At 41.8% G+C, this 24,243-nt stretch overlaps 1 protein-coding gene across 2 annotated transcripts; it reads left to right on the forward strand.

The window, feature by feature from the left end:
• The first annotated feature begins 16,928 nt into the window (after positions 1-16,928).
• On the forward strand, positions 16,929-22,988 carry SMIM38 (small integral membrane protein 38). Of its 2 annotated transcripts, none has more exons than XM_065636603.1 (4): positions 16,929-17,001; positions 17,641-17,735; positions 18,969-19,107; positions 21,018-22,988. In XM_065636603.1, the coding sequence occupies exon 4, from the start codon at positions 21,588-21,590 to the stop codon at positions 21,717-21,719; it is 132 nt and encodes a 43-aa protein (XP_065492675.1). In that variant the 5' UTR covers positions 16,929-17,001; positions 17,641-17,735; positions 18,969-19,107; positions 21,018-21,587; the 3' UTR covers positions 21,720-22,988. The 2 variants fall into 2 exon arrangements, with proteins under 2 accessions (XP_065492675.1, XP_065492674.1); XM_065636602.1 differs by having other exon boundaries at positions 16,935-17,001; positions 21,018-21,581.
• The last annotated feature ends 1,255 nt before the right edge of the window (positions 22,989-24,243 follow it).

A 24,243-nucleotide genomic window follows, 5' to 3' on the forward strand; every position in this document is an offset into this window, starting at 1 on the left:
AGATGACCGCACTGAGCAGTGAAGCCAATCAAATCTTTGTACTACAAAATCATGTGTTCTGAACGTGCCGTGGACTCCGCAGAAAAACTATGCCAGGAATGTTGCTAGAGAGCTTTAAATGTTTATTTGGTCCTTATTTTTCCTCTCCCTTGCTCCAAAAGCCAGGTGCTTTAATCACAATGAAATCAATTGCCCAGGTCACGGAGAAAAAGAAATGGGAAATAACATAATTACAGAAAGTACTAACAAAATACCTAAAATAACATTTTTATATGTAACTGAATGACAATTTAAAGTTGAGATATTTCCTTACTTCCCAAGGGTTATATACTGTATTTGTCACTGAGAATGCCATACTGAAAATCTTTTTCTGTTCCAGAAAGGTTTGATTCGTGGCCAGGAAAGCCTTCAAGATGCTGGGTCTTAAATTCGTGATGGTCCCAGTGTCCCTCCTGTGTGTCGCCCCAGTGTTCTGAAGAAAGCTGTTTTGAGGGGTGTGAGAGAGAGGATATATTTTTTTTTTTTTTCCTAACGGATAGTAAAGAACTGTTCAAGGAGGAAAAAACCCTCAACAAGCCAAAACCAAAGCCAGCTCCCTCCAAACAAGTGACTCCTGTTGCTGGCATAGGGCATGAGGAGACAAATTTCATAAACGCTTTATCCTAGTTTCTGTTCGAGTAACTTGAAAATTATTTTATATGTGGGCAGTCCCAGTGACCATCTGATTGCGATGTCATATTTAACCTTGTTCTAGTATGACGATCTCAAACCAGTAATTTCAGTGGTTTTTTCTTTTAAATTTTTCTCTTTTTTAAAAAATTTATCTTTTAAATTTTTTTATCTACTTTTTTCTTTTTTTTTTTTTTTTTTTTAAAATTTTGTTTAAAAAACCCTCAGATGGCTAAACACGGGAATACCGATGGGTGCAAAATTACGTGCAGCGAGCCGGGTTTGCGTCTGTACCGCTGCTCTGCCTGGCACAGGGTGGCCTTGGCTGGTGTCCGTGGGCCGTAAGCGTGATGCTAAAACAAAAATCTCAGTAACAACGTGACAGGCGAAGGGTACGGCTTGAAGTAGAACACAGGAGTCCTGGCTTCTACGTGTCCGTTCCAGTTGGGGTGAAATGGGTACACGGAGGCGAGCGATAGCGGGTATTTGGTGAGCTTAGCAACCGAAGACTTGCGTTTATTCCGCAGGCTTTGGAGAGCGGCTGATCCGAAGATAACCGCCCTCAAAAGTGTTGGAATGCCCGGGATGAATCAGTGCAGGCCACTGCTCCTGCTGATGTGAGGTGGGCTGGAGCGATGTGGGACAGGCACAGATTTGGGGAGGTGCTGGTGCAAAGTCTCACATGCTTCTCTGCAACGCCCCCCTCCAGACCTCGCTGCTCAGTTTGGGGAGGTAGTTTTGGTTTTGACAAGTACCTCTTCAAGCCTAAATTTGGTAATTTTTTCACTAAGTCAGACCCAATCCTCCAACAAGAAAACCTGCTGCATTCACTACAAGGTTGCACGGTGGTTTTGAGGCACAGAGTTACACTCTGACAGTCTGCATGTCACAAGACCTACATTTCTTTTCTTCTTTTATTTTTAGTAGTCCCCGGTGGAGCAAGGGCTTTGAATTTTCTCATCTGTGCTCCTCTGTGATATCTTTGTGCCTCGTGGTGAACGATGTATGCTTGTTTTTATGCTTTCCTTTTAAAATCTTCCTGTTTCAGTGGCTCTTTAAATGTTTGAAGGGTTTCCCCCCCCTCCCTTATTACTCAATTTAATTGGAATTATGGTGCCTATCAAAAAGTATTACTGCAAGGTGACCTGGAAATAATAATTTCCTTTCATCTATACCAAACATTTGTAGATCGTTAAAATGTTACAAATTAAAAAGTCTCATTCACAAAGAAATGGCTTTATAGGAGCACAGTAAAATATGAGATTTCATTATATATATATTAAAAATAGGCCATGTTTTTGTATTCCTGGCTCACAGAGCGAACCTCCACCACATGTGGAATGCATGGCAGGATGTAGGACCCTCTGAGGGCTGGATATGTGAAGGGGAAGAGGACGTGGGGGGAAATAAAAAAATAATAACGACAATTAAAAAGGCACTTATGGGTCTGAGGAAACGACCCTTTCCAGTAACAAACGGAGCACGTGCTCGGGGTCTCCGGGAGGATTTGTGCGGGGATCTCGCTCCCCAGGTGCGCGCGTTCCTGCGGACGAGACAGGTGTCGAAGCGCGGCGGTGCCCGAGGACGCGGCGCCCTCCCGCGCTATCGGCGGCCGGACCGCGTGACGGATCCCAAAGCGGCCAAGCGCAACTGCTGGGGGGTTTGCCAAGAGGCCGGAGATGCCAAATGCTGCGAGAGAGGGACCCGTGCCAGCTTGGCACCTTGAGGCCGTGCGGCTGCTGCTGGCGTGGAGTTGTCATTGTAACGTGCTGGGGGGGAACGGGACCAGAAACTCTTAAATAGTTCCCGGTGAATGAAGGTCTCTTATTGTTGCGAATATAAAATATTCGTGTGGCTTTGGCATCTCTCCAGCCTCGCAGTGGTGAAATCGGAGGATTGCCTCCTGGCAGCTGAATTTATTTGTGCCCCAGCCCCCAGCATCGCACTGGAAATCAGAGGGGGAGCTATATGCAAACAATTGACGGCTGCGGAAAGAGGGTCATTGGCTTCTGGGGTTTGGATCGGTCCCTGAGCTGGTGCCTCAGGAGTGGATTTAACCGATGCTGTAATCTTTTGGCACCTGTTGCAGTTTTTGGCAGTGGCACAGGACAGCTTTGATTGCACCGTGACTGGAGCAGCGAGCATATGTCTGATACCCATCCCAGAAAGAGCGACTTAATGCCCTTAATGCCCTTCCTATTGTTTTTTCTCCCAGTTTTCCTCCTCTCACTCATCAAGCTGCTCTTAGTAGTTATCATTATGTGCAAACAAGCACCTATGAGCATCTTCAAATCAAACACACCAAGGATGAAGCAAGACGAGAACAGGGATTAGGAGAGATCTGTATTATCAGATTCCAGTTGCTTTTTGCATTTGGTTTTGAATTGTTTGCCTGGCCCTGGATTTTTAAGAAGTGCGGTAAACAAAGCACTCCAGGCAAAATGATACATGTGCTATAGTGCCTGAGATGTAATCAGAAGAGGAATATTTCGGTTTATAAATATGTTAATGAAAATAACCGAGTATGTATCTTCGAGAAGAGAGTTCAGTGGACCCATTAAAGGAAGTCTCTGCCTACACGTCTCTGCACTGATTGTACATCTGTAAGTGGCTGCCGTCCAGCAAAGCTCTTAAGTGCATGCTTAACTCTCAGCACAGCTTGGCTACGGCGGTGTTGCTAACTTTGGCATGTCAGCTTTTCTGCGTTTGGGACATTCACACGCCCAGCGTTAAGCACATGTGCCCCTTCTGGATAAATAACTCTTCCTCGTGTCCTACCGGCCCGTAGCCAGGAGTACGAGTCCAGTTTCCACCAGAGTTCCCTGCTCCTGCGGAAGACGTTGAAGATGACAACAGGGCTGCGCATCATCTGCAGCTCCGCGGCTTTTGCCCTTCATTTGGACGTCACTGAAATACAGAGGTACAAACCCCCAAATAATGTCACAAAGCCTACAAATACTGCCTGTACTTTACCTTCCCTGGTGCCCTAGAATCAGTCCAAGGATTCCCAGGGATCTCTTGCACATAGTGTAAATTCCGTCAATTAAAATGTGTTTGCTTTTCTGAAGGTGTCTGTAGGGCACTGCAGTCACCAGAGCAGCTCGTTAGGCTCTGATGGACAGACCCATTCTTACAGGTTAGATGAGCAGGTTGACTCGATGTAATGAGATCGTCCATTAATGCCCGCATTGCCTTAAATCGCTATTTTAAATGTGTTGCCAGTACAGTCTGTATAGAATTTAGTGGTGTTTATCAAAAATGTCTCCTCAAGTAACCCACACAAAATTGTGGCAAAGGCATAAAGATATCACGCTCAGATATCACACTTAAAATCCACATTGCTGCATCACAGCCGTATATGTTTGTACTGGTGGAAAGTCTGAGGCTTAGGTGCGTTAAAATTTATCATTGTGTTTGCTGCCTTGTGAGCAGTCAGCTTTGAGAGTCGGGGTGATTAGATTTGAAGAGAAAGCCCTCAGGTTCTGAGGCTGGTTCTTGGAATTACAACTAAGCTTTGTCATCTAGAAAATCAATAGAAGGTCTTAGGCTTCCTGTCTACCTGCAGATATTAAACAAGGTGAATATTGGTAAGGGCAGCTCGGCTGCTAAAGATCTTAAATGGGGAAATAAGGATAATTTAATTGAATATAATCTAAGAACCACAGCTCAGAGATCCCATTAAGTACCTCTGTCAACATACCTTGTTAAAAAAAAAATAAATAAAAAGGAGAAAAATTCCATCAGTGACAAACAACTGTACTCCTAAGTAAAGTCCAAGCAATGAAACTCAACTAAATATTCCAGTGTGTGCAGTTCAGAGTCCACTCAGATGTTTTCTGGACTACCATCTGCGTTAGGAACTGACTGGGCAAATAACTCTGATTCTCTCCAGTAGCTCCTTGGTATGCCCGAGGTGGGGTTCCAAAAGAGGAATAGCTGGCAGGTTGCTGAGTTGTGTTTTTACCTTCACCAAAGCCTGTTTGTATTACAGAGATCATAGTGCACCTCTGTTTTTCGCTACCTGTACTTTTGTGGGGGTTTTTTTTGTGTGTTTTTTTTTTTTTTTTTTTAAGACAGTTCATTTCTTGGAGATCGTAAAAAATCCAGATGGGGAAAAAAAATAACCTGTCGTGAGGAAGTTCTTATCTGCTACGTTGAAATAATTGAAAGTGGCTTTCTAAATAGTCTGAAGAAGTTCACTTATGGGCTAAGACCCAAATTTCTCTAAAAAAAAAAAAAAAATTAAAAAAAAAAAAAGCAAGTTTGAGAACTACTTGAAAATATTTTTGTCCAGCTTTTAGCCCCTGGAGGAGGAAGTGAGAAATTTAGAAGGCACCACATGTGACAGATGCTGCTCAAGCTGCTGAACACATTACTCAAAGATGCTCTGTAACCATCACGTTGTGAGCACGAAAAGAATGTGGATGGGATGGAGGAAGACCAGTCCGGATTTACTGTGACCACGTCTGTGGCCTCGCCGTTCTCACATGAGGTAAAGAGGTCCCTGGAGCTTTCCTAAATGTATGTATCTCATAGTGCAAGGCAACGTCAGCCCGGGGAGCCCTCAGGTTAGCTCCGAGCAAGCTGGCACGCCTGTGGTAGATCACCACACAGGGATACTGGCGTCAGTGCCAGCAACAGTGAAGCTCTGTTACTACCATACATAGTTAATTAGCTCGTGTGTCACACCGAGCGAACACGGCTACATCGCTCCCGGTTCTGCGGCGAAGTTAACTGAGGCCGGCGTGGGGATCTTTGCCCCAACGTGCGGTGCGGGCATACCCAGGAATGCCCTCCTATTGTTGACCAAATACTGTATTTTCGCATGAATGTGGCGGGAGTATAATTGCAGGGTGGGAAAAAAAAGAAGGCCAATATACATTCGCTTCACTTTAGAAGCTAAGTTAAACCTTTTGACTTAGCTCTCTTCTCCACCAGCTCCCTGCAGGCATTTCCACAAGCTTCGTCAGAGCCAACCTAGAGGCCATGGAAAAGGTCTGACAAAAGCCGAGCCAGGACGCCGGTCCCGGCCCCGCATCCCGCTGTCCCGGAACACAATCTGCCTCTTGGCACCTCGGGCTCGCAGCTGCCAGGCGCTCTCCTTATGCGGTCAGCGGCGTTGGCCGGGAGGCTGGAGCGGGGAGAAAGGGGGACCCATCCATCACTGCCAGCCGGGAGCCCGGGCAGCGCCAAGGCGCCGCGGAACCGGGCGCCTGTGCCAATTTTGCCGGGTAATCGGATTGCTATTTGAAAAATTAAAGCGGCGTCTCGCAAATCCGAACCTTCGCCTTCACGGAGTTCGAACCTTGGCGTTTATGGGGTTTTTGCAGCTGAGGGGCTGGGCGGGGAGAGCGGAGGTGATCAAACGGAGGTGTTTAAGGAGAGCAAATGTAGGAAGTAATTTGATTACTTTCGCAAGTGTTGCACCAGCCTCTCTGTACCAGCGAGACAAAGAGCCAGGCACAGTGCAGTGGGAAGCTGGAACGTTATGGACGAGCCGTAACCCATTGCTTGCTAAGGAAAATGAGTGCAGACTTGTTAGTCGAAAGCCATTTGTATAAAGAAAACATGTAAACAGAGAGAAGGGCCTGATATACTTGCTGGTTTTGTTTGTTTGCTTTTTTTCCCTAAAGAGAAAAAACTGTTATTGGGCATTATTACCTTTTTTCTTCCTTTTTTTTTTTTTTTTTTTCCTGAGCTCGTGAATTTGTAGCTTCTGTGCTGCACACGCTGCTCTCAAATGCACTTGGTAAACAAATCCTATGTGCTAATAATAAGCGTGAATGATATTGAATTATCTACCTACAGAGAGAATTTCTCATTCAGAACTATGCCTCTGCCACAAGCCATTTCTGCTCCCCTCCGAAGCCCAATTCAGACCTTGCTTTGACTTCAGCAGAAGCCTAATTACATCCAAAAATATAGTTACCTAAATAGCCCTTCAGGCATTTCATTATTCTTTGCAGTTGAGTTCACTGGCCACCCTTGTTCAGCTGAAAATTTTCAGCATATGTATACAATGGATTATAAATTGTTCCTAAGATAATATTTGTAGTTTGAAGTATAATCCGGTTGCTAGTAGACATATAAAAGTAGTGCCTGTGTTCTTCATCACTGTGAAGCGGAAACTCAGGCTGGAAGCTCTGTATTTAAAATAATAAAAAGTAAAAATCTATGGACTCATACTGAGGAAGAACTATTTGGAACCTCTGTGAAATGTCTGATTATTTCTCATGCACTCAGTCCTAGTGGAATGAGGTTAACACATGTCCAAGCAGAGGCTAAGGAAATTTTGGGTTACATTTCTACCCCTAGATGGAGTGTTCTGCACACTGGTATTTTTTTTTTAATTTATTTTTTTCTTTATATTTGGGGAGAATGGAGCTGTGTTAGAAGCCTTGAAATGCCTCTTGTTCTGAATTCCCTTTACAGCGTATCAAGTGCTGCCCATCGGGACTGGACTAACTGGGTCCCAGAGACCATTTAGAAGAGAAAAATCAAAATAGGGTCTGTTTGTAGAGTTGATCGGATGCTATAAAGGGCACTGCAGTTTCTTAGTGTCTCTTATTTGTTGGTTAGTAATAGATACATACCTAAAGAGGCAAGAAGCCTATACTTGACAAAGTGTCGCTAATCACTACGAAACGTCTGATACTTGCAGCGCTGAATATTTCTGCGATTTTCATAGTATTCCCTTCGCTTAGTATACTGCGAACGCCATGGTAACCTTAACCGCTTGTAAAACATTTTAATAGTGACCACTGTAATATAGCGGTTGTGTGCAAACAGCATGCACCACTGCTTCAGAGGTGTTCCTAACATTTTGGGTTTGTCCCAATCGGAGTAAAAGGTGGTGCCAGATTTCAAGAACCGAATCCTCAGCTTGCCAAACAGGGAGCTTGCAAGTAGGTTCTCCTCTGTTCCAGCTTCTGTCTTTGATCGTCTCTGGAGTTTCATTGATACATTCCTACCCAGCGCTCCCAAGCTTAGTGAACCATGGCTCCAGAAAGCACCGTGTTGCTTGGGAAAAGCATTTGGCTACGGACCTTGTATTTGGAGAGGGGGGTGGGTGTCAGATTAGAAGCCAGCTCTTGAAAAAACCCCGGATTGTTTATGTGTGTGAGTGAGAATTCAGCTGTAGGCTCTTAGCTCAGGTATGTTCACATGTGGGCTTCTGGTTTAGCCCCCTATAACAGGAGGGACCAGCTGCAAAGTTTGTCCCTGGACTGGGAGCTGAATTCCTGCAGAATCCGGGATTTTGCCTTGGACCTTTTTTAGATATGATGTAAATGCCAGCAGCTTCCTCACAACTGTTCTTGAGGCTCCGAGCAGAATTGAGAGCAGACCCTTGTGAGTTAGGGAATTGCACAAGATATCCCTTCTCAGCACTGAAAGGAAAAGCCCGACAAAACCTAAGCCATCTGACTAGAGTCCTGAGAAATGTTTTCCAGCTTTCAAAGAAAGAAAGGGTCTTAATTCAGATTTGCCGGAATCGTCTAATTAGTCCCTTTAATGCCATGCACCTTATAGTCTGTGCCACCGGATTCGTCCTATAAATGAGACGATGGGCTAATTCATCTTGGCAGCAGTAAACAGACCTTGTGATTGTCCTCCTTACAAACACCGGCCTGATTTCAGGAAAACGCTTTGACCAAGCCTGTGTCCCTGCTCCCTCCCTGCAAAACCCCTTTTTCTTTTACTTTTTATTTTTTTAAATGATTTTTTTGAGTGCTGCCTGTGCTTCTTTGCCCTCCTTCTTCCCCACCAACCCAACCCAACCCACCCCGTCTCGCACACAGTGACATACCTCACACATTTGCCACTGCTAACAACAACCTGTCAACTCTTTCTTTGCACCGTGCTAGGCGCCCTTTGTTTCCGCAGCCCGGCAAGCCTTGCAGCTGTTGTCCGAAGCCTGCTCCGACAGCCTGTGATCAGTCAGCTGCAAAATCCTCCCTGAACAACTCGGTATTCACAGCTCTAATCGGGCCAGCGGACTGTTTCCTCCTCTCTCGCAGTAAATCTTTATCACTTGCGCTCTGCTCGTCAGTTCGTGGCGCCAGCTCTTTGGGCCGCTCTCTCCCTTTCCCATACTCTGCGGGGCTGTGTGCTCGGAATGCTAAACTCCAGCCTTGTTTAGCCTCGGGTTCTGCCTCGGTGCTGCAATCCACATGTTGGGAAGGGCCGAATTCCTGCTCCCTCCCCGTCTTTTAAGCTGCGTGTGCAGCAAGTTTGTACCTCTTCAAAGGCTTCCTCCTTCTCCCTGGTCCATACTTTATCCATATCAATTAATTATGTGATTATCTTTCTGTTTCTCCCCAGCAGGCTGTTGTGCTTCTGTTTAAGAGCTGTCTTTGGGAGGAAGATGAGGGTGAGCTGGTGGTGGCAAGGGAAACCCTGGGGGAAACTGGCACAAACCTTAATTTGATCGTACGCCCAGGGCTATTAACCTTCCTCCTAATGGTCCCCCCTCGGACGGAAACACATTTCCCTCCATCCTGTCCCTGACTCGATGCCATCTCAGTCTTTTAAACAGTTTACATCAAAGATGTTGGATTGTGAGGCAGATTTTTAGAGGGGGAAAAAAAAAAAAAAAAAGAGGATCAAAGTTTGCTTTCTTAGGGTCCCAGCTGAGCTGAGGAGAGTCCACAGAGCTTTTAGGGTGAGGTTTCCGTCAGCGTGAAGGTGCTGAGGATTTATACTCTCGCTTTATCTGCGCCTGTTGCTGCTTCTGCTACAGCATGAAAGCTCCTCCTGCCCCCTTTGGCAAAGCGTTGTGGGTTTTATTTCGCCGTGAGCTATGCTTGGGCCTGGGATTGTAGATGATAGTGTAGTTAAAGCTTAGTTAAACAGCTCGTTTTGCAAAGATACTCAACTAGTTTTTAAGTAAAGCTTGCTGGAAATTACTTTAAAAAAATATATTACTCAGGGCAGTGAGGGTTATTTCAGTTTATCAGGAACCTGGGAAGCTTTTGTCTGAACATTGGTCTGAGGACCAAAAAGTAATAGTGTTTGAACTTGTCTCTGAAGCTGAGTCCATCTCTGGCACTGGAAAACCCATTTATTTCTCTTTACGCATTATCTTCCTCCACCTTTAAGTCTCTGTTTCACCTGTTCCAGTTGTGTGCGTGTTCATGTGCATGCAAGGGTGAAGATTAACCAGATAAAGAAATATTCCTTTAAGAGTAAAATATGAACTGACTTCAAAAATATTTTGTTGCTATTGGTTGTAGGAGGCAGCTGTGAAATAGATGCTGCTTGGAAAATCTGGGTTCATTTCTATTTAGACTTTCTGTGCTTCAGTTCCTCATCGGTATAGTATTTGCATGGTCAAAGAGAAGCTCAGCTCATCTACATAGGATTCTTACAATTTTGGCTTTGGTGGTCAGTGCGAGCCTGTGAAGGGATGCACAGAGTAAACTTAATGACAACAATCAGTTGATGTGCAGAGGAACTTTGCCATTAGACCATATTATGCACGTATGTTCCGTAATGTGTCGCACTGCTTTATTCCCTGAGTTCACAATTTGAGTCTGACAGCCTTGGAAATATATTAATACTTACATATTTGCACACATTTGTGGCAGTCTGTGGTCGTCCTTCCTTTCTGGCCATCCTGGCCGTGCTGTCACTGTGCCCTTCATCAACACCTTCCACACGCTTCCAGGTGGGACGTCACTGTGTAAACAGACCTATAATCACATTTTAAGCTTGATTTGGGAAAATAACTCAGTTTTTGCTGGTATATACCACCGAAGTACCCTTTTCTCGCAGTGTATTCTTCAGTGAAACTGAATGTGCGTGAACAGGATTTGAATATTGGCCTTTTTTCTGTGTTTTCCGTAGGCTGTCTACCAGGGCAGCAGTAGAATTACGATCTCAAATGGTACGGAGCGTCCCACAAACGGGCCGATTGTACCATTTCTTGGGGGAAGCTTCGCTGTTGAAGGTTTTATGATGAGAGTCAGTTTGGTGGAGCTTAAGAGAAAGAGGATACACCAACATTTTGATTTGCCCTGGGCAAATGTAAAGATACCCGCTTGGGGTTCACTTTGCCTCCAGCTTTGAAGACTTTATCCTTTGGAGGAGATTCTAGTTGTGTTCCCTGAGTCCTGCCGGCTAGAAGTGTAATAGCAGAGTCTGAACAATCTTATTTCTGTCAAATAGTGAGCTACTGGACACAGTTATTTTGTGATGTGATGGTCTTCTATTTTATAAAACAGTGGTGCTTGGGGGGACTTGAATGGACAACCTGCCTGGTGTTCTCTGCACAAAAGCCCGTTGATTTTTGAAGCGTTCTTCAAGAACTTGTTGCCCTTTGAAGATATCCTCGTACACACTAACTTGAATTTTTAAATTTTTTTTTAGAAAACTCATGGTAGCTAGAACTTACACATAACCTGATACAGTGGCTTTGGATTACAAAGGAAGATTCCAACAGTCTGAACTGGAAGTGCACAGAGCAAGGAGAAGACTTTGTCGAAATTATGGTTTTTCTTTAAAAAATAAAACCAAGTCGAAACTCAGCGCAATATTTTGACTCTACGTAGAAGCAAAGCTGTGCACAGCCCAGCATATACTTTCCTTAAGATGTTGCCACTGTCCGTGTGTCCCAATTCTCCTCTTTCTCTACTGCTGCTTGTGCCTCGAAGTGAGGTTCTTTTTGAAGGGTGCAGCTGGTGCTTACCTTGCTATGCTTGTAATTCTGTGGTGCTTGGCAGTGTGGGCTTCCAATAATCAATTAGGAAAATGTCTTGAAGTTATGACAGGAAGGTTTTTACCTCTTATTTTCCTCAGAACTTTGTACCACAGGTGAAAACTCCTCGCAGGAGGCAAATATTCCTAATGGGAATGTTTTGTTGTTCGGAGCATCCTATCTCAGCTCCCTTGTCTTAGAGAGGTAAATTCAGTCTCTTCTTCATGTTTACTCAGACGTGCAGTGGAGACTTTGTGTATTTTTTATTCCTGTTTAGTTACTGCTAGAAGATGACTTGTTTATGGCTGTAGAATGAGCAGAATTTGAGAACAGTTTATCGGTTCCTTGTTCCAAATTGAAAGTGGGCTTTAGTTTTCCTCACGCACCTGGATGCATATAAAGGAGCAGGATATTTTATTGTTCTGCTTTTTTTCTTTTTAAGAAGCGATGTCAGGGTTTTTTTCGAACTCCTCTATCTGTCATTTAAGAAAATCTCAGACCCCAGCAACTTTCTCTTTGATTCCCCCTCCGAGTTATTGATGATACACTTACACCGTAATTCCATTTTAAAATAGTCTTTTAGTCTAGGAATTTCCTTGTCTGATTTGCCTCAGACTTTCCAGAAAAATTCTACCTTGGCAAAAAATTTGCACCTGTGAAAGTTCAAGGAAATTGGTTTAGCTTTTGCTGAATGAGGAAGGGATTCTGCCAAAATTTGGTTTGTAATGAAAGGCTAGTTTCAGTATGGGTAGACTGATTTTTTCATAATTAATTATTAGGTAACATGAGTGTGTAATCAGTCTCATAAAGAAAAAAATATTACTAAATGAACCTTATGTTGCTTATAAAAATGAGTTTCTGTTTCTTCTTTGGCTACCCAGGGAAGAACGCGCACTACTAACCCATCGTCTTTAATTTTGTGCGCCACTTCTTGTGTGCAAATTTCCTGTACATCTTGAACAAAACCGTGTGAAGGATGAACAAAGAATGAGGGGGAAAATTATAAATGGATCCATGTGACTGCCTCTTCTCCAGACGCGTCTTTTTTCTTCCTTGCTTAAGAACTTTAGAGGGAAAGCAGGGCCATGCAGTGTTTGTTAAAGCTGATGGAATATCTTTCTCCCTCAGGGTATTTCTTTAATCAATGTTTCTTTATACCATTAGGTCATCTCCTCTTTTTTAATTTATTTTTTTTTTTTCTGAAGAAGCCTTGTTTTGTACATTTTCATGCATCCTGACATTTATTCTCAGAATTCTGGCCTGATCACTTCTTCTCTTTTCCTCCAAATTTCTGCCGTTTTATCTATTTTAAGTGCTGGAGCACAAAGATAAGCCCATCATAGTTCTCATTTTCCCCAGCCGTCCCCCCCGCTTCCCTCCCTGCAATGAAAAAATGAAAGGTCTCATGGTCTTACAGATTTTCTTTATGCTTATTTTGGCCTATTTGCAACCCAAATACATCATCATGCTATAAGACGGCTCTCTAAGGCTCTTGGATCAATTAAAGGTAGCCCTATTCATTGCCAGTACAAACCTTCGCCTATTAACTCTTTCAAAGGGCATTTGTCATCGCAAAAAGCTGTGAATGCCGTCTGGGTTCATTGATTAAAAAAAGGTATTGTTTTAAGGCTGCTGAATATCTTAATTAGTTGTAATCAGAGGGTAGCTTGTGTCTGTAAAGTGATACAGTTACCTTTCACCTACTTGCCTTATTTTCTATGTTTTTAAAAGGAAAAAAAAAGAATCTCAGATGCAATTCAAGCATACTGTTTTTAGGGTGCAAGAGCAACGCACTTGCTGATCAAACTATAATTTATGACGTTATTTTGTAAAGCCAAATATTTAACGTGGTAACCCAGAATACATCTCATCAGCCTACGATCAGCCAAGAGCGAGTGCACGGAGTGGCGCTGCTCGTTGCCAGCGATCGCCCTCCTTTCTTCACTCCAAAATCCAGCATCTCTCTCCTGGAAATGTAGAAATCCACCCCAGTTCCTCAAGCACTTGCACATGTGCTCAGCTCGAGCACAGGAATTGTCCGTTTATACGGGGTATACACAGCACTGTTCGGCAAATCAAGGTAGAACAGGGGAATATTAATATTTTCTAGACCAGTAGTTCACGTGCCACAATTGTTGTCTCAAGCTATTTGGAGCTATTTGTCAATGCATACCAAAGCACTGGAAAATTGTTTTAGCTGGAAAAATGTCTTTCCTGCTGTTCTGTGAATCAAAACATTTCAGTAGTTAATAATACAAATTTCTTTCCTATTTAAAGAGACCCTTTCAAAAATGAAAATCAACACTTTTCCTCGGTCTTTATGGAAAGTTCTGGTTGTGCTTTTTGCTTTCTTGGTTTATTTTCCTGAGGAAAACATCATAGCTTGTATTTCCTCTAAAATATTTTGCTCAAAAGAAATGGTTATTTATGTGCCTCTAATGGAGGCATCAGGGTGAGGACGAAACCATTCAGTCCCGTGTCTTGATGGTTCAGCAATGGTTTGTATCATTTAACCCTCACCCTCCGGAGATGCCTTTCCAGAGAAGGTGATTTGGGGACATATGCTTTTCTTTCCATATTTGTGCAAATATCTTCGTACAGGGAGGAAAAAACACTTGACAAAAAAATCTTATATGAAGTCACAGTTGGTAGAAATATGTGCTTTTGTGCTTGGATAAGATACCGGATACAACGATAATAATAAATAGCGTTTGATTTGTTTCATTACGGGAACGAGAGGGGACACAAATTGTGTCTTAGAGGGAGTCTCAGTTGTCTGGGACAAAACTTTTTAGAAAATCTTTAGAAAATACCTAATGCTACCCATGTTGATCAAATTGGTGGTGCTGGGTGCTCTGGAGAGCAGGGCAACGCCAAGTCTGGGAACCACCAGACCTATGAATCTCTTAACACTCACACTCAACTTGTGGTTTGCTGATGGATTTTGTTACAGGAAATCTGTGCACGGATTCTCGAGGTAGCATGGCAAAGTCATGGAAATGCAAGCAGTCCCATATGCAGTGTCGTATTTTCCAATCAATAAGTGTACTAGACGATGGTTTGAAGTTAGAATATGCTTACGTTTTTTTTCAGAAGCCAAGATGATACTTGCACTTCTCTCGCAGGACAATTTTGCTGGACATGCCTCGATTTTGCTTGAAGTACTTGTGGTGAGTACTTAATCTCCTGGTTTTTTACTTTTACAAAAATGCTTCAAAAAACGTAATTCTGTCTTCTATCGACTGCACAGATAAGAGCCTATTACCATCTCTGTTTCATAGATGGAGGAAAATCAGTCTGATAAAGATTAAAATCCCAGTTCAAGAAAATGCCAAAACTTAACCACGCATTTTAGTGTTCCTACGATTTTGGCATAAACTACCCTGAAAAGTTTCTCTGGGATGCTGTCAGAAGCAAAAATAGAATATGCATTTGAGTTGCAGACGGTACCTCAACCACAGCGTTCCTCACTGCAATGTGTGGACATAAGAATTTTTCTTTTTATACTTGATAAAAAAATGTGACGCATGGCATGGACAAGCAGAAGAGAGATTTATTTTCACGATTGGCTATTTAACTCAGCAGTTGATATACTACGGTATTGAAGTTCATTTTGGTGTGGAGATCAATGCAGTTCTAACCTTTTTCTTCAGCTTTGTACATTTTCACAGAAGTGTATAGTGTCTTTTCTTTGGTCAGAAGCCTTGGAAATAAATTTAGAGAAATAAATACGTACGTTTCTACTGTGACGGTGATGTGCATATGTATTTATATCTAATGGGATTGTGTGCCTTGCTCTATGTAACATTTTTAGGTGTCTGTACAAGTTGGAGATTTATGAAGTGTGACTCATTTTTCCTTCTCCACACTGTTCCAGTGGAAGCTCAGACTGCGATGAGAAAAACTCGTCCATGTTATTAAGAATTCTGATAAAGTAGGCTGAATAAATTTGTTTTCTTTGTGAGCCTTAATCCTGTGTTGTATTGGCTTCTCGGACATGGCTAATTTATTTGGAATTCCATTCTGTTCCTGACAGCATTCCTGATTAGCAGTTTGATCACCCAGAGCAAAGTTACATACCAGCTTTCAACTCTTGTAATCTAGCAGTGTAATTTTTTCAAATGGACTCTTTTCTTTCCTTCTTTGCCCCAGCTCCCCTTCTTTTTGTGTGCAAAGAGACTTCAAAAATGAGCAGGATAACCTGTTAGTAGAATGAAAAACTTGTTCTAAAGACAATATAGCTCGCTGAATCCCTGATTTGGGTCTGGCCACAAAGCCTCTGATGCAAAGTTCAGACAGGAATATGGAAAATTCCAAAATAATAGATAGGCAGATCAGCCTGTGTTTATTGAAAATCGAGTGTTGTGTGGCTACAACAAATGAGACGTAAGAAAGCAAACCATTATGGAGACAGAGCCAAAGCATAAAGCCTAAGCTGTGCCATCCCACACCATTTTATTTTTTTTTTTTTTTGTAATTTAGTATGCTATGGTAGGTCTGATAATTTACTATTACTCACATGGATTTAAATAAACCTGAAGTTTTTTTTCTAGTTACACATGGGTTTAGTAAGGACCTTTTTGAATGCAGTCATGTTTTTGATCATCTATCTCTAAAGTTTCCAAAATCCTGTTAATTTCCAAGTAAACCTTTATAAGAAATATTTCAAATATACCTTTCAGATATTGTAATGGTATTTTAAAATAGAAAAATACGATTCGGAGCTGTGCCAGTGTGGCATGTGAAATATTTACCTCCCATCACTTATAAAGGATAACAGTCTGGTTTTGTACACAGCGAGAAGAAAACAAGGTTTATAAGTCACGAGAGACTCAGGAATAGCCCAAAGTTCGGTGACCACAGCACTTGTCTTGACTGTATAACATTATGAAGACCATTATCTGTCTTTTTGTTTTCTTCTGATCCTGAACTTTATTGATCTGAAAAGCAGCTCTTGACAAATATTCCATTAAAGCAGGAGCATGCTTTGCCAGATTTCTGGATTTGAAAAATTGGCATTGCGATTGAAACGCTCTTTAGTCAGAAATAATCATAATAAAATCCTCTACTAGACTGATGTGAATTCTGTGAATTCAGTGGGGAAAAAAAAATCACTGATGAAAGGAGAACACTGAGAAATGATGGTTTAGGGTGAGAGATCCATTATGTCCAATTAAATTCAGTGATAATTCCTTAATTTCATCAGTAAAAATCCAGAGGTTCTTTCCAAGCAAAAAATTATGCAACTGAGTGTTAAGACTTAACAATTTGTGTAGAGTCTCTGACAACCAAAGAGGGAAATGGACGTAGTTGCTTGTTAACAAGCTATTCTGAACATTGTAACATAAATTCTAAATATTTACGTGAGGAATGTTCCCTTTGAGTAACTAAATATTATTGTATTTTTATGTTCTTTTGCCATGAGGTGGATGTTTTGGATATTACTAATCTTTGAAACAATTGATGTGATTAAATATCATGGCATATGCGTGGTCTAGTCTGCTGCTTCTAGATCATGTTCTGATCACTCCTAATAGGAAATTCCTATAAACGAAAGTGAAATAAGATGTTTACTGCTGGGCATATGGAGGTGATAACCGAGGGTCTCGTCGTCTTAAAAATGCAGATCTCTTCAGGTAATTGCTTTTAAGAATGATTTATAAGGTTTTGTTCCATTTCCTTCCAGTGCTTTTCTCTCATTTCTGTTATTGTTTTGCTTACGATCTGTGCTCTTTTTTTTGTTTTTTAAATATCAGTTTTGACTGTGAAGCCTTTGAGGATGAGCTCGAATTTTACAAACTTTTTTCTGGTTTTATGGACACTGAAGTTTCTCTTAGAGAAGAAATATGTAATAAATGAAGTATCTTGTTTCTGTCCTTGGTTTTTTTTGATGTTGGAAATGGGCATATCGAAGGGACTGTTGTGGGAGGAGTATGTTTGCTGGGGATTTTCCAGTGGAAAACCAGTGGGGCAGGTGTTTGCTTTCCTTTGACTCAATGCAACATTGAAGGATCTTGATACGTGCACGTTATCACCAGTTATTTGAAGCAGGAATCGACTTTGAATGTCACATTTTTGTCCTCTAAAGCTACGAGCACCTTGATCTGGCTCTTTTTAAGGGGTATTTTGTTTTCAGTGTGTGTAGAATGCTTGTTCAGGAGATTTCATGTGTGTAAACTGGAACAAGGTGCCTTTTTGACTCTGATAACTACAGAAGGCACGTGATGCTGAGAGATAAGTGCTGGTCTTGAATTTTTCTTTTTTTTGCTTAACAGTGAACTGGGAACTTCTTGTTAGCCATTCCAACATCTGCGACGCTTTGCTGTTTTCTTTTGTAGGTATCCTGACTTCTGAATGTGTTGCAAATACAGTAAGTCAAATATCCTATTTTAAAATTTTAATTTACTTGTGTTTTGGGATATATTTCAAACTGACGATGAGATTGGATGTTTTATGATTATTGTTGTATTGTCTGCTTTGTTGCTTGTAAATTCACTTTATTTTAAAAATTTTAGGAATGTAGTGACATCTTAAGAGATAGAGTGCTTTATGATTGGAACTAGAAAATAAGATGTGAAATCTGTTGCCTTACTTTTTAAAGGTCAACAAGTATGCATAATATGTTGGGTTTTTTGCCTTTTTTTGCTAAGCTACCCTTCGAGGGGCACTGATTACCAGGACAATTGATTATGTGATAATTTAAAAGAAAAAAGATGGAATTTGTCTTGGAAATCAATTCAAATTAGAGGATTTTAATAAATATTTATACCACGAGAGGCTAATTATGCTGGTTATGTGATGAAAACGTGTTAGTAATAAAATATCACCCGTCAGAAATACTGTTCTATCATGCCCTTGTTCTCTAGAGAGATGATTAGTTGAAAAAAGATTTTAATAAAATAAACTCTGAACAGAGAGGATGTTTTCCTGTGTGATACAGCACGCATTCTTTGAAAAGGCAGATCATTAAAAATGGTGCCAGGCACGAGGAACATCTGTTGTGTGAAAAAGCATATTTAGGAAAAACCTAAATAATAATTATCAATATAGAGGCTTTACATGGTGCTTTAACTCAGTCTCAAAATACTTTACAAAGGAGGGAAGAACAGCTATGTATATTATACTGCATCTTCTATAATAGAGCCACACAATTTTTTTATCTGGCACGTAGGTTCGCCCTGCTTATGCTGTGCCATTAATTTTCCGCGGGAGGAAATCTCTCCTAAGAAGTGAAATCTAAGCAGGGAAGCACCATCCTTCCCTCTTCAGGAACTGAAACGCAATATTCCTTTGTGGGAATAACCGCAGTCCCGACGAGGAGTGCCAAGTTGACAGCCGTGGCATGTGGGGCCATAGAACCTCCATTGACCAGGCGGCCGTGGTGGGATCTGACCCGGCTTTGTGGCAGCTTGTCCCAAGCTGAGCCCAGCGCCAGGGTCGTTGCGGTTTCTGTTCCGGCGTTGACACCTCTCGGGGAACGCCGGAGACGGCATCGCTGGGAAACCACTTGTGAGGAGGCACCTGTTCACTTGGCGTGGGAATGAACCACCGACTCGTTCCTCATGGGGCCTTGAATAACCACGGGGCTTCTCGGCACTGACAGGTTGAACCGGAGCTGGTGGCCAAGGCGCAGGATGTGCTGGATGACGTGACGGTCCCATCAGCTGCTCCTGACATCGGTAAAATCCTGCTGGGCGTTTTCAGCAATCCCGGTAGAGGATGGACAGTGGGATTGCACCAGGGTAAGGGCAGATGGGTGTCACAAAAGATAACGATTTTGGGTATAACAATTGCATCCATCCAGAGGAGACAGATATACAGATATGTGCTTTTCTGGAAAAAAGGGCAGATATCATTGCTTCAACCAATAAATTACTTTACAGCCACAAAATGAGCTGGTTGCCTGAGTACGAAATGCAGAGCCCCTGGCCGTGGGCTTACGGTGGTTGTATTGTAGCAGATAGAGCCGCTGAACAATGTGTCAAACCCTTTTTCCTGCTTAAATGCCTTTCAGATGAGACGGGGATTTTCTTTCTTCTCATTTGTGTGGATGCAGGTCTCTTGAAAAAAACCCAACAGGTTAGAGAAACAGCTCTCGGGAATGGCATAGCTGATCTTGCTTCAGGGTAGCTGGTAGATCTTTTGGGTCGCTTGCATCCTCTTTCCTATAACTGGAGATGGCCCTAGTAACATATATACATATATGCATTTGTTCTCTCCAGCCTGCTGCACTTTCTTCAGCAATATCTTTGCTAGTTGAAAGGAGTAGTCCCTTTAAACTCAGCACCTTTTGAAGTCTGTAGGTATGAAAAGACACTCATTGTTTGGTGCGCCTCTGCAAAAATTCTTTCTTAATCCTGATTGTGTGTACTCATCCCTTGGTTGGGCCTTCCTGTGCAGAGGAGTTTGAGTTGATGCACATTCCTTCATAAATACACATAGTAATACATCAGACTTTCTGTCCTTTAAAGCAACCTGATCAGGTCTGACACTTTCCAACTCCATTTAAAAAAAAATCCCTGTAGTAGTTAAGAGCACCCATTAGCGTGAACAAACTCCTGAAACCCCTTAAAGTATTTGCTTTGCCATTTAACTGTTTACAAAGCCTGGCGCTTTGCTCCTGATATGCTGTCAATAAAAGGGAATAGACTATTTTTTTAAATTGTAATGTAAATGTATTTGTGTTGTCCTTGTAGAAGGCAACATGTTGACTCTCACAGTGTTACCCCAATCGGGACAAATATGACAAGAAAGTGGTACTGTAAGAGAATACTAACAATAGTTTGGTATGGCATTTAGTTTAATGCAGAGTTTTGGAAATCAGGGAAGCGGTTCTGACACAGTGCTATTGGTTGGACCTTGTCTAAGTTGTTCCATCTACTGCTGATCCCTCATGGTTTTGCCTTCACAACTCCATTTGTCCAGGTCCAGTTGCTGAAGTCCAGGCTCAGTCCAGGTATTACTTAAACACCCGTAAAAGTTCCTTGTTTTCTTCTTGAACTGGGTCCTAGGGTTTGTACGTGTTCTAACAGGGCCTTGGCATCAACGGGGATGTCAAGGTATTACTGCACCTATTCCCTGATTCTAAAGGAAAAAGAATGTAAAATTCCCAGAGCTTTATGTCTCTGAATCAGGCTTTGATTTCTTTTTAGATGGAAAGTGTGGTTTCTGGGCAAAGGAGCTTGCTAGTTGAGTAAGTTCAAAAGGATCTTAGCAGTTCCAGTAATTACTCATTTCATCAATCCTTCTATATTTAAAGTGAGCTAAACCCAGTTCTTTCCTATAGTGTCTACTTCAAATAATGCTGCTTTACCTTTGGAGAGCCAAATAAGGAAATAGAGCATAATCTTCCAGGAGAGTTTCTTTCCCTTTTAGTTCGTGTAGCTCAGAGAATTGCTGCAACAAGAGCCCTTCTTTCTATAAAACCTGTTTAACATATTCGACTAAACAAACTATCTCCTAAAGAAAGCCGGAGCGTTGGGTTTTTTGTGTGTGTGTGTGTGCCTTGCTCTAGCGTTGGCTCTTGAGGACATTTCTGCATTTGTCAATGTACTAAATGAGCGATGCATTTTGGGCAGCTTCTGTGTTCTGATTTTTGTTGTGCTTTTCCCTCTCCTCCCCCCGCCCCTTCTTCCCCTTTTAATTTGTCTAGGAAAAAAAAAAAAAGCTCCTCCAGTGTTTTTTCCTGCAAAGACCATTCTTAAGAGCTCGTTGGACAGCGCGGGGCTCTTGAAGTGATAGCTAATTGGTGAAAGAAAGGCCCCGATTGTCTTGAGGGAGCTGGAAAGTGCTGCGTGTGCTGCTGAAAAGGGACTAGGGAGAAGGTGCCTGGTTTCGCCGAGCAGCTGCTGCTGGAGATGTTTGGAGATTACATCAGCATTGGAAAAAAGGGGCAAAAAAAAAAAAAAAAAAAGTCCAACTTCACAGAGACGGAGTTTATGGAGTTTTTTTCCCCCCCTCCCAAAGTTCTTCTGACAATACTGTCATTGTCGATATAAGAGTTGTTAATTCTTTATGAATAGCACATGGGGCCTCTTGACTAAATAGTACGTTACATGTCCCAAATCTGTCAGCTGGACTCTTCTCTCACATGCTAGTGAGATCACTTTGATTGGAATGTTACAGGAATTGCTGGGCTGGTCGTGCAGAACTGAATGCTGCATTATATAATTAGATCTCCCAGAGTATTTTTTTCGCATTACCTCATTATTCTAGCTTAAATATGGAATCAGCCCTTTTGATGGGTTTGCTGGTTGTAATTATATTAATACGATTCATTTTATGGTCCTGTCTTAGTGCTTATATAGATTATAAACTGTCCCGAAGGTTTCCTGATGCAATAAAAGAGGACTAAGAGACTTCAAAAGGCTTGCTCAGATTTGAATTGACAATGGGGAGAACTGGAAAAGGTAAACGGAGCTAGAGCAGATTTTACCTTGAGATCTGATGAGAGAGAAATGACCTGCTGAGGCTGCAACTGAGCGAAGATTCTTCAGAAAGCCTCGTGTTGACAGAATGGGGGGGAAAAAAATGACAACTGATTGAGTCGTATGACTTCCTATCAAGCTTGGGGCATGGATTTGTTGTTGGAAAGAGACTTGTGGACTTTTGCCAATTGAATGATCTGGACAAGCTGGAAGGAATCCTGTTGCTGGGCAGTCCAGACCTGCCCGTGGGCCAGCCTTGGTGTATGGAACGGGACGGCGTGCTGCCCACTGGACTGGCTCTGGTCTGCACGCGAAGATCTCAGCTGCCCGGATGCAACAACTGACCGCGTCCCAGTGAAGCTGAAAATCCCTGGCCCAGCTCAGCATCCGTGTGCCGTGCTCTGGACTCGCAGGAGCAGATTTTTTTACCCGATTGGCTCATTTGTTACCAAATTCCTTGTGGTTCCTCCTGGTCAGTTGGATATGGAACTGACTGAATGATTTTAACTGACCTGCGGTGAGTTTGGGCTCCAAAGCCCTTTATTTCTAGCCTTTGATAAGGAACTTACTAGGACACTGAAGGACATCAAGGTCATAGTGACATTGAATTTTTTGGTTAACTCATCTTGCAAAAGGACATAAGGGGTTCCAAGTGAGCTGTCTGCTTTCAAATGAACATCATACTAAGTCAAACATCCAAAAATCTTACTGCTTATACAACTCAATTTAACATCTGCTTTTAAGAACTCAGTTTTTCTACAGTAAAAGTGGGAAAATTGCGTGGCCTTGCCTGAGAAATGCAGTGTCCTTGGCCCAGTCACCTTTTTTTTTAAAAAAAAAAAGAAAAAGTTGCCACTTCGTAAACTTGCTTCTATGTCTCTTGCTAGCTCACATGGTGATATTAGAGTTTAGCCTAGGTAAAAACCAACAGCATTCCCATAAAGAATTTCTGGCCCATTCATGACTTGCACACTCCTACAGGTTTGTCTCATTAATAGCTGTTAATCAGCCCTTATCATTTTGTCTTTTGAAGCCATGAGAGGTGATATGTGTTTATGTGGTGGAGCAGGGTAAATGTCAAGTCAATTTATTTCAGCCTCAGATTTTATTTGTGGTGGGCGACCAACCTACAAAATAGTCTACAATGCCTAAACATGCGTGCTATTGACTTGAGATCTAGCCAGATGACAATAAAATAAATGTGGATGCAACTAACCTGCTTGTCCAGTTCTGTGGTTCTTAATTTTAACGGTGGTTCTTAATTTTAATGATGATTCTGTCCTATTTTTTGCCTGGCAACTCCAGCAGACCACAAAGAGAAAGTGAAATGTCTACTAGATGTGCAGACGTACTTTTGATAATAAGTAAATGGAAAAATAGACACAGCGAACCATTTATTTTCTTTCAATTACTCATCACTATTCTTAGCTGTTGTATGCAAAACAAAGCTTGCAGATAAGTTGATAGTACCTTTAGGAAAAAATCTTCTAATGCTTTATTTCAATTATATGTAAATTGTATTTGACTGTCATTTTCATATAATTTGTTTAAAAATGTGGATGTAATGAGAAATAGTGCAGGTGAAGTCGTAGGTTAACTCCTTTAACATTTGCAGATATGGGCAACAGTCTGTCCGTGGGCTGGTTCTGTTGGTATTTGTCTGTTTAAATCATTTGATTTGGACCTTAAGTGAGTTATATGAATTTCACATGGATTGTAAAATGTCCCGGCCAACGCATGGCATAATATCGCTTTGCATCTTATACAGGTAAAACCGACTGGAACCCTAAGGAGTTTATTAAAACATCCAAGTTTTGAGAATTATTTAATTAATTTAATAAATATATATATGTATATATAGACTAAATAATTCATTTGGATCTTGTTGCCTACTAATTCGAAGTAATTTTAATAGCATCTTGGTTAATTTCTGTGGGTTCATATCTCAGGTAGCATTCTATTATTCCCAAGAGTTGGTGTGTAGAGTCAGAATTCAAACTCAGACTGTTCTGTTGATTTAGAGGGACCTCGTCTGGAATCAGTTTCTGACCCACCTTCTGCCCGAAATAACCACAATGAAGGTCAAAGTTAATTTTCACTGCAAAAGGCGAGTTTGGCCCTGCCTTGTGCTTTCTGAAGTATCCTTGCAGAACTCTGCTGGCATCTGAAAGCCCCTGGTATCTTTATGCTTATTAGGAATTTTGTCACAGATGAATTGGTTTTATCTTGTTATACTCTAATTTAACCATATTTTTTCCTTCGAGAAAATACAATCTAGAGATAATATTTAAAAATGTAATTTATTTTGTTTTTTCAACCGTAAAAAATTGTGCCTGTGCTTACAAGTTACTTTCTGTTTACTGGACGGAGTGCAGCAGAAAAAAAAATATTGGCGAATAAGTGTTTCGTGTCAAGGAGTTGTACCTTATTTAAGATCCATCTTGAAGCCCA

Source organism: Caloenas nicobarica, chromosome 5 (genome assembly GCF_036013445.1).
Source record: "Caloenas nicobarica isolate bCalNic1 chromosome 5, bCalNic1.hap1, whole genome shotgun sequence".
In the NCBI taxonomy this organism is placed as follows: Eukaryota; Metazoa; Chordata; class Aves; order Columbiformes; family Columbidae; genus Caloenas; species Caloenas nicobarica.